The 11,401-nt window shown below is 39.3% G+C and overlaps 1 protein-coding gene across 1 annotated transcript in view; it reads left to right on the top strand.

Annotated features, from left to right (window-relative positions):
- The first annotated feature begins 4,430 nt into the window (after positions 1-4,430).
- The window catches only part of GPR149 (G protein-coupled receptor 149), a 77,938-nt gene continuing 70,967 nt past the window's right edge, over positions 4,431-11,401 (top strand). The window contains exons 1-2 of the mRNA XM_012437091.2: positions 4,431-5,945; positions 6,862-7,054. Coding sequence (XP_012292514.2) covers positions 4,968-5,945; positions 6,862-7,054 — 1,171 coding nt within the window. The 5' untranslated portion in view covers positions 4,431-4,967. The remainder of the gene's footprint in view (positions 5,946-6,861; positions 7,055-11,401) is intronic.

Below are 11,401 nucleotides of genomic sequence, written 5' to 3'. Positions count from 1 at the left end.
TGGTACCAAAACAGAGATATAGACCAAAGGAACAGAACAAAGGCCTTGGAGGCAATGCCACACATCTACAACCATCTGATCTTTGACAAACCTGTCAAAAGCAAGCAATGGGGAAAGGAGTCTCTGTTTAATAGTGTTGGGAAAACTGGCTAGCAATGTGCACAAAGCAGAAACTGGACCCCTTCCTGACACCTTACACTAAAATTAACTCCAGATGGATTAAAGACTTAAACATAAGATCTCACACCATAAAAACCCTAGAAGAAAACCTAGGCAAAACCATTCAGGACATAGGCATAGCAAGGACTTCATGACTAAAACACCAAAAGCATTGGCAACAAAAGCCAAAATAGACAAATGAGACCTAATTAAACTACACAGCTTCTGTTCAGCAAAAGAATCATTAGAGTGAACCGGCAACCAACAGAATGGGAAAAAGTTTTTGCAATCTACCCATCTGACAAAGGGCTAATATCCAGAATCTACAAAGAACTAAAACAGATTTACAAGAAATAAACAAACAAGCCCATCCAAAAGTGGGCAAAGACTATGAACAGACACTTTTCAAAAGAAAACATATATGAGACCAACAAACATATGAAAAAATGCTCATCATCACTGATTATCAGAGAAATGCAAATCAAAATCACACTGAGATACCATCTCACCCCAGTTAGAATGGCGATCATTAAAAAATCTGGAGACAACAGATGCTGGAGAGGATGTGGAGAAATAGGAACACTTTTACACTGTTGGTGGGAGTGTAAAGTAGTTCAACCATTGTGGAAGACAGTGTGGGGCTTCCTCAAGGACCTAGAAATAGAAATTCCATTTGACACAGCAATCCCATTACTGGGTATACACCCAAAGGATTATAAATCATTCTTTTATAAAGACACATGCACATGTATGTTCATAGAGGCACTGTTTACAATAGCAAAGACCTGGAACCAACCCAAATGCCCACTGATGACAGACTAGACAAGGAAAATGTGGCACATATACACCATGAAATACTACGCAGCCATAAAAAATGATGAGTTTGTGTCCTTTGTAGCGACATGGATGAATCTGGAAACCATCATTCTCAAAAAACTGACACAAGAACAGAAAATCAAACACCACATGTTCTTATTCATAGGCGGGTGGTGAACAATGAGAACACAGGGACACTGGGAGGGGAGCATCACACACTGGGGTCTGTTGCAGGGGGAGCCAAGGAAGGGACAGCAGTGGGAGGTCGGGGAGGGATAACATGGAGAGAAATGCCAGATGTAGGTGATGAGGGGATGGAGGCAGCAAACCACATTGCCATGCGTGTACCTATGCAACAATCCTGCATGATCTGCACATGTACCCCAGAACCTAAAGTACAATTTTAAAAAAATTAATTAATTAAAATAAAGAAAATATGTATCTGTTATGATTAAGAATGCAGAACTAAACTACAGTTTTAAAATCTGACTCCACCATTTAATAAATGCGTGCCTTTGGGAAAATCAATTAATCTCTCATGGATCCGTTTTCTCACCTACGAAAGGGGAGCAATAATATCTCTAACAATATTGGGATGAGCTAGGATATTATCCAGTAACAATCAATTCCCAAAATTCAGTGATTTACACAACATATTTTACCTCTCATTCATACAAAACTTGCTTTAGCTTCACACAGATCTCCAGGACAAGCCTTAATCTCTCAGTTGGCTCAGAGATTTCAGGTTGCTTGAATCTTATACTATGTCCTATAGACAAGAGCCTCCATGCTATCAGAGAAAGAAAAATCATGCAGAATCCAAGTATTAGCTCTAGCTGGCTTCCAACTCTTATTAGATGACAATGTTGATTATTGTGAAGTAGGCAGGAAAGAAAATAGAAATGAGGTTAACCTGAACTTTTAAAAATTGTATTATTTAATTTTAGAACTGGAAAAGTCTCTAAAAATAATCTAGTTTAACCCCTCACTATGCTTTGAATGTGTTCCACAAAGCTTGTGTGTTGAAAACTTAATACAAGTGGAACAGCCTTGGAAAGTGCAGCCTAAAAATAGATGATTTGATCATGAGGGTCCTGCTCTCATAAATGAATTAATGCCATTACCTCAGAAGTGTATTAGTTACAGAAAGTAACTTGGGCTTGTTATAAAAGTGAGACCATGTGCAGAGACTCAAACCTATAATCCCAACACCTTAGGAGGCTGAGGTGGGTGGATCACTTGAGGCCAGGTGAGACCTCACCTCTAAAAAATACAAAAATAAAAAACAAAAAAAAATAAAATAAAACATAACTTGGCATGGTATCTCAAACCTGTAGTTCCAACTACTTGGGAAGCTGAGGCAGGAGAATCACTTGAGCCCAGGAATTGGAGGTCTAGTGAGCCAGATGGTGCCACTGCACTCCAACCTGGGTGAAAGAGCAAGATCCTGGCTCTTAAAAAAAAAAAAAGAAAAAGTGAGTTCAGCCCCCTCTTGCAATCTATATACCTATCTGTCTGTCTGTCTGTCTGTCTATCTATCTATCTATCTATCTATCTAACTAACTATCTACTTTTTCTCTCATGCTCTCTTTTCCTTTTACCTTCTACCATGGGGTGATGCAGCAAGAAGGCCCTTGCAAGATGCTGGCAACTTGCTATTGTATTTCCCAGCATCCAGAACTATGAGAAGTTTTTTTCTTTATAAATTTCACAATCTGTGGTATTTTGTTTTATCACAAAATGGATTAAGACACCTCTTTATTTTACAGAGCAGAAACAGACACCCAGAGAAAGTACAAGAATTTTTGTCCTAGGTTACCTATCCAGCAATAGCACAGTCTGAAGTTAAATTCAGGTACCTCTACTAGCTCCTTCCTGGCTGCAGTTCTACTACCAACCTTTGGAAGTGTGCTAAACATTCTTTCTTCTTCTGTAATATCCCAGAGAACAGTACAACATGGTGGTTAAGTATCCCTTTTCCAAATTTATATTTAATGGAAAACCAAAAAATGATATTAATAATAGGGGAAATGTTCTCAGACATGAAATGGTACTACAGTAGCTATTATTAATTTCTATTTATTGTATATTAACAATCTGAGACTTATTATTCAACCTAACTGAAAATTCAGGACTCAATACCATATTGAAGAATAATATTTTTGTTATGGCAAGAATGAATAAGGTTTGTGAGAAGAAGCAGAATAGCTTTTCACGGAACTTTAAAATTTCCAAAAATAAGATTTGTTTTTCATCACACTTTCTGAATCAACATTATTTGAAAATTAATGTATGCCCAACCTTTCTTACTCACACAGCCATGCACCGTCTGTACTCTCAGTAGGGAGAGCTAGAATGCTGAACTAGCTGTTACATGTGGTTTTTGTTTCCATTTGCTGAATGAGGGGGAAAATCAAACAATCAACATATAAAGATAAGTGAAATGCCTGCTGTGTTTATTAAAGGGTGTGGCTGGCAATGACTAATGTAATCATTTTCTACTTGAACAGATTCAGGTTCAAAATGATACTTCAGTTATCACTGAAATAAATGATAAGAATAATCGAAGTGCTATTACTACTTCCAGTTATTAAATCATTATCATATCAACTTTTTCCTTTTCCTTCCCATTTCCATTTAGACCTCCAGCACTACGTGGGAGAATGTAGCCATATGGTCATGAGGCTGAGCTGAGGAGAATGCTACCCTAAAGCATCCTGGGAAATGCTGAACCAGAAGTACTTGTGTCAGTTCCTTCTTTGCTAAATCACTCATCTTGCAAAATTGACCATTCAGAGATACAACTATTGTATGTCTCAAATACTCTGGTTAAAAACGTTTGCTGTGGGATGATCCTTTTAGGCCCTATATGATATCATCCAACTTTATGGATAGTTAGACATACCATTTATACAAATGACAGCCTGCTTACTTGATACCATCGACAGAAAATAAAGTTATAAATAAATAACTAAAGCTAGTGTGACTCTATCCAAAGATTCTGCATAATCCTTTTTAGAGTAGTGAGGACTATAATGACAATCTTAAGCACACTAATTTTTTAAATGAAATCTGATATATCTTATTCTTATAAATAGCATTGATGATATTCTTCCTCCAATGGATTATGAAGCAGGAAGTCTAGATACGAATAAAAGCAGTCCCTGAGTTACTGGAGTAGCTTAGACCTCTCACAGGTGATATTTGTAGTTCACATCAAGCCTGAGCAAGTATTTGGGCTAGGTTTACATGTTAAAACCAAACGGGAAGCTTAGCAAGGACACTGCTTCTTGCTTTGAAAGAGGCAGGCTAAGATAAACGTATATCATTTTGTTCAACACTGAACTCCCCTCCCTTTTTTTCCTGCTTCTTTCCTGCTTGGAGCTGACTCCTCCTTCCTGCAGCTCCGAGGATCACAGGCTGATTGAAGAACAGCAGTTCAGATGGGATTCTGTGCACAAGCTCTCTCTGACTGGCGTGTGCTCGCCCTCTCTCTCTCTCTCTTTTTACCTTCAAAGCTGAAACCTACCTGACAATCTCCTGCCTTTGAATCCAGCTCTGGAACCAAATGCATCATTTTACCGCTCTTAAAAGTGAACAGTGTTTGATTATCTCAAGCTACAAGCTGCTTTGCTCCATAAGAAGGACCCCAAAGGATCCAGACATCATTGGTTTTCAATGTACCTGAAGAGTTTTTTGCTTTCTTGCCTGAAACTTGATGGTGGGAAGGAGTTTTTGCTTTGTTTTTAATTGGAATGTTGAAAAGTTGTTTGTTCAGTTTTTTCGATGCTTGAAATGGAACCTAATTTTTAAATATAGCTTGAGTCAGATCTAAAGGAGACATGCCTGACCATTTCCTGCCGGACTGACCAGGAGGCTATCTAGAGGGGAACTTGGTAGGAGAAATGAAATCTGATTTCTAGCAGCCGGTCTTTCTTTTGAGAAAATCATCAGACTCGTTGATAAGGGAAATTAAATATTGACCAAGGACAATGTCTTTATTTCTCAGTAACTTATCAACAAATGACTCTAGCCTGTGGAAAGAGAATCATAATTCTACGGACCTTTTAAATCCGCCAGGAACTCTGAATATCTATCTCTTTTGCTTGACATGTCTCCTGACTTTTGCAACCTTGGTGGGCAGCATTTATTCACTAATTTCCCTGCTGAAAATGCAGAACAGAACCGTTGTGTCCATGCTTGTGGCTTCCTGGTCTGTGGATGATCTCATGAGCGTCTTATCGGTGACCATCTTCATGCTTTTGCAGTGGCCAAACGAGGTCCCCGGTTACTTCCAATTTCTGTGCACCACCTCTGCCTTATTGTATTTATGCCAGGGCCTCTCTAGCAACTTGAAGGCTACTCTCCTAGTCTCTTACAACTTTTACACGATGCACAGGGATGTGGGGAGCCAGACAGCCTCCAGAAGATCTGGCCAGGTGGTCAGCGTGGTGCTGACGGTATGGACAGCCAGTCTGCTGCTCTCCGCGCTCCCGCTGTGCGGCTGGGGCGCCTTCGTGCGCACGCCCTGGGGCTGCCTGGTGGACTGCTCCAGCTCCTACGTGCTGCTCCTCTCTACCGTGTACGCTTTGGCCTTCGGACTCCTCGCGGGCCTCTCGGTCCCACTCACTTACCGGTTGCTGTGTTCAGAGGAGCCGCCGAGACTCCACGCCAACTACCAGGAAATTTCCCGTGGAGTTTCCACTCCTGGGACTCCTACTATGGGGAGAGTGCTTTCCCTGTCCCCGGAGGGTGCTCCGGCCCCGAGTCTGCGGCGCTCTGGGGGATGCTCCCCGAGCTCGGACCCGGTGTTCGGACCGGGTGCACCGGCTGCCGCGGGGGCTGGAGCCTGCAGGCGTGAGAACCGGGGGACTCTCTATGGCACCAGGAGCTACACCGTGAGCATAGCGCAGAAGCGCTTCGCTTTGATCCTAGCGCTTACCAAAGTCGTCCTTTGGCTGCCCATGATGGTAAAAGTGCAGTTGCTCATAAAGCGCGAGTGTGTGTGCCAGACAGTGTAAATGAGTGTTGGGACCAGCGTCGCTGGTTTCGGGAGTCACCAAGAGATGCACAGTGAAGTCTGCTTTCAAGTGTATCTCGCTGGATTTTAGAGACGCACTTAGAGGAAGGCAGTTCAGGGCAGGGCTAGTTGGCCGTGAAGCCTTAACTACTAGATGCTTCTCCTTTCAAAAGTCAGGGGCGTGGGGAGCGCTTTCTGTCGCAGGCGACTTAGTTTTCCAGATCGGTGTTGGCCAAGGATATTGACTCACACAGCAAAATCTGACAGTATTCAGAAAAGGAGAGGGAATTAAATCCCTTTCTCGCCGTTTCATTCCCGCCTAGTGAGGACGACGCCCAGCCTCTATCCCGCAGGGCGGGATAGAGGAGAGATGAGTTGTGGAGGGAGAAGAGAGGCGACAGAACAGGCTTTTGTTCCTCCCTCTAGGAGGAAGCCGAATCCAAATAAGAGGTGGCAGAGTGGCGCCCCGCTGTGACAAGCGCGTGGGCAGAGGTGAGGGTCCAGGGAGGCGACAAAGGCCATTTGGAGAACCAGATGCAGGTTTCACGGACTCCTGTTTCCTAGCTAGCGTCCTCCACGTTGTAGACTGTGCCTTTCTGGTGGAGTCTTGAATAGGCAGCGGGCGCAGACCCAGCACTCAAAAGCAGAAACCCCTCCCAATCCTGTGCTGTCTGGCGTAGCGGGGTGCATCCTGCCGTTCCCAGGAGCCCACCACCAAGGACAGGGCGACAGCTCGGGAGCAGAGCTCCGGCTCTCAATCAGGAGAGGGAGCTGGAAAGGGAACTGAGGCAGCGTGCGTGGGGAAAAGGCTTGGGAAGTATATAGTGTGATTTTGGGTTAGGTCTAAAGTTCTCTTGCCCTTGCAGATGCACATGGCGGTCCAGAACGTCGTGGGGTTTCAGAGCCTTCCACTGGAGACACTCAGCTTTCTACTTACCCTGCTGGCCACCACTGTAACCCCAGTGTTTGTCTTGTCCAAACGCTGGACCCACTTGCCCTGTGGCTGCATCATCAACTGCAGGCAGAACGCATATGCAGTGGCATCCGAAGGGAAAAAAAGTAAGTCCTCAACATGGCCGTGATTGGCAGCAATATGCATTCAGTGACATTGAGAAAAGAGGTCTATTAACAAAGTTGCCTCAGTACAGGATGAAGAGTCCAAGGACAAATGTAAATGGTAAATAGAAGAAATTATAACATGAAACAATCACTACCATCGTTTGGGGGTAGATTTTAAATGATGCTGGTTTTGGAAAAACCCCATGAAGTGGTTGTGGCACTGAATAATTATTTTAGGTAAAAAAAGTTAAAGGCGAATTCATTCAGCACACCATGTCAATGAAGTCACTTAGATGATATATGGATGGTGACATAGTTGTTAGCCCAGAATAGAAAATAAATTCCCCTCCCAAGTCTAGAATGAGATGTAGCATTGCTGTAAGAAGCTTGCATTTGAAAAATGATTACTAACCCTCTGAAAGAAGCTGAAAATTCATTACATTATAACCCATTATTATGCAATGGAACAGTAAAGAAAGGCATTTTTATTGTTTTACTGCTTGTATTCTTCCAGGGTTTTGGAAAGTTTTCAGAGTAAGGAATCAGAGTGCCTGAAAACAGTTCCAAAACAAATTATAAGTGTAGGCCACATACACACACACACACACAGACCAAACAAACAAAACCCTCAGTTTCAAAAAAAGACAGAAGTGACAGCTTGTTACTGTTGTGTTCATGTATGAATCTAACCAAGTTATTTACTTAAAAGAGATTCTGTGTTCTGAAGAGTACACCTAGAAAGAGAGTGGAAGGCATGGTCAATTCCAAACCTCTCTACAGTATAATTGTTTCCATATTCTAAGACCGGAAAAGTTGAAGAATGAGCTGTATATTATGACTCTACCAGGAAGGAAAAGAATATCATTTTACTATTCCAGACAGAATATAGGATGTTCTATTACTTAATAAATCTGAGAATCCATTAGTGTATGCTGCATTAACTGTCCTATTAATTGTCCTTTGTTCAGAGTATCCAAGTATATTATTATTATTATTATTATTATTATTATTTTTTAGAGATGGGTTTCACCTGTTGGCCAGGCTAGTCTCAAACTCCTGAACTCAGGTGATCAACACACCTTGGCCTCCCAAAGTGCTGGGATTACAGGCGTGAGCCACTGCACCTGGCCACAAGTATATTATTCTTTAACAGAGAAGGTTAAATAAAAACAGTCCATCTCAGGCTATTTCAGGGTTGTAAAATCTAGAGAATATCAAAGTATACTCTGCAATCAATTCAACAACAAAGTTATATAATTAGCCATGAACTGTCCATTTTTCATATGTCATAGTGATGGCATTTAAAATTTAGAATGTCTACATATTTTTCAAATGACTGGAAATTTTTTATTGTTAGGAATGTCATTAAGTAGTAGATGGCAGATGCATTTGTCTTTAAAATAATCTTAGAACTTATAATAATGACGTGTCTCTAAAGATTAATATCCAGAGCAACAGTGACTGAGAAAATTAATAATAAACCTTTATGGGCCACTTATAAAACACATAACATAAAGGAAACAATTCACAAGCCTCAAAACTCTAACATTCTAACAAATCTTAACATTTTGCCACTAAACTAGTAAACCAGCCCTGTCTTATAACATCAAAAATTGTGAGAGGGATGAGTCTAGTGCCAGTGAAAATGAAAAGTCTTAGTGAATTGGTTGAAGGCAGTCATTTTTAAGAAGTGGGGACCACCCATCTCAGAGCTGAAAACAAAGCAAACAACAGACTTATTCTTGTAAATGACCTATGAAATATTCTACTTTCCGTATTGCACAGACAGAAGAATCTTACAGCAGGCTAGCAGAATCAACAGTCACACACTTATCACAGGTTTGAAATGAAAACCATATCTTTCAAGACCAAAATAATATTTTTTTCTAAAATTACCATTGCTTTTATTTGTGATTATTTTAAAATTCCAAGAAGGACTTGAAATAGGAAGGCTTGTAAAAAGAAGAATGGCTTCACAAATACAACATTGTGAGAAACTTTAGTTTAAGAAGCTTATAGTTCAAATGGCTCCATTCCCTCTTATGATCCAGGCTGTGATATGGGAAAATTCTGATAGTAACAATGATGTGTTTCTACTGTCTGAGAAGACACCATCAATTTTCCTACTGCTAATATAACACAACAGAATTTTAAATCCCCAAAGGTAGCACATGCTTAGGAGGGCCAGGTGGTTGATCAGCTAGAGTATCTTAATTCTTCAATGGTTCCAGTTTTATGTTTAAACTTTTTGTCCATAACAAACTAAGATTCCCTCTCTTTACATCCTTTATCAGCGAACTTCAGAAGCGAGGGAAAGAAAATATTTTTTTTTCCTAACTTACATTTACCATAGGTTAATTTTGAAGATGTAAATATAATCATACATCTCAACTTCACTAAATGGGAACTAAGAGACATGCAACCAGAAAATGAATATGAGTAGTAAAAAATAATTGGCAGAAATAATCATCCTCTTCTGTTTCCAACAAGAATCTGTACTATTAGTGTCTCAAAAGTGATATTTTTTTCCAAATGATTTTAATATAGAGGTCTCAGGCGGTAGATATATTTGTTGGATACGACTTTCAGACTCATTTTGCTTGCCTTAGATGGTTTTTAAATAGTTAAATGTCGAATACATTATATTTTAAAAAAAAACCGATTTTAGGTCTTTTTTTTTTTTCACAAAATCATAGTATATGGTAAGTGACATTACTCTGAAGAATTCTTTGTTTTTATAAGTTGATGTAATTACATCTAAAATTGTAATTGGCAAGATGCGATTAAAAGCAGAAGACTAGAGCTAACTCACCCTTTATTGAGGATTTTGGAAGAATGACAATTTTATTTGTTAGAACAAAATATTATATTTATTTTTCAGATGTTTAGTATAGATTTCAAAAGATTCTGGGCAATACTCTGATGGCTTTTAAGTTTCTTGCAAGTTATTAATCAATGAAAGATCTCTGACTTTCACGGGCACACACATAAAATACAAAAAAAATGTTTAAAAAATCTCAACTGTGATTTTTTTTAGTGACATAAAAGTAAGAGTCAGGAACTGTAACACTGTCAAGGCCTTCCTCTTAGAAATAAATCAGTATTTTAGAGATATCTTTTCTTTGAAATCATAATTTATTCAGCTAGCATCACTGAGTCAAGGCTAACCTAACAAACCATTCGTGTAACAACAAGCATGATTCTTACAGATTGCTTTATTCATTCATTCATTCACCCAATAAATAAATAAATATTTATTAGGAAAAAAGTCACTATGTGTTTAGCACTGTGCTGTGTGCTCAATAAGAAACAGAAATTCCCAACCCATGACCCATGAGGTGAATTTGGTTCTAAGATCTGTTTTTTAACCAAGTTTTATAGTTACTTTTAACTGATTTAAATTATGGAGCGAAATCTTAAGATCAGGATATTTTATATCAAATCTATGAATCTGGTTTGTCTGAAAAATTAGAATTATTGACAACACAATCCCTAATCTCCTCACAACAAGTGGGTAGAGCCGAGAATCCTGCTTTAGATGGAGGAAGAACTTTTCCATTTGCCTTTGTTAATAGTTAATGTTACCTAATTGACACTTTTTTTTCTGTCCTTGCTTCATTTAAAAAAAAAAAGACCTAGTTTACCCTCAAGAAACTTAAAGATGATTAGTTTTGACTCTGATTCTCATATTTTCTTCAACATAGTTTTGATTATTAACTATGTTGTTTTAATGTATTTTTATAGGGATTCACTCCTTACAACCAGCTTCTCATCTTAACGTTGTCAACTCTGTGATATTGTTATAACCTATTATCTCAAATTGTCTCAGGTACATTAGTTACCTCAGTCAGAATTTGCCATAAGTGATAAGTCACTAAAAGAAACACTTTCGTTAATTATACTTCATAAATTAATGCATTTCCTCTGACTTAAAAACAGCACATTGTGTAATTCTGCTACCATTAACATATTTCTTTCATGGGCCTGATTAGCAATAAAGCAATTTCACATAGAGGCAAATAACTCTAATTCTGAAAACAGTTAGCTTTAAATTCATATCATTTTACCTGTAAGTAATCTTCAGTAGGTTTCCTCTGTCAGCTCTTGTTTTCTCCAGTGTAAAATAGAATCAGTAAGCTTTTCACTATGTAAGGTTGTTGGTGTTTCAAATGACATAATGGACGAGCAAAACGGCCTCAGAATGTTCTATCAATTCATGGTCTCTATGATAATCCTCCTTTATTTTCATAGCCTACTTCAGACTTCCTCTTGTCCCTTGTGATACGGAGGTGAATTCTCCATTAACACATTCTGCACACTCCTTCAAAAACATTACTCATTTTTGCT

This window comes from Aotus nancymaae, unplaced genomic scaffold (assembly GCF_030222135.1).
Source record: "Aotus nancymaae isolate 86718 unplaced genomic scaffold, 86718_ANA_hifiasm-v0.15.2.pri h1tg000019l, whole genome shotgun sequence".
Lineage (NCBI taxonomy): Eukaryota > Metazoa > Chordata > Mammalia > Primates > Aotidae > Aotus > Aotus nancymaae.
Note: the sequence above shows the minus strand (reverse complement) of the source record. Positions and strands in the feature narration are given on the sequence as shown.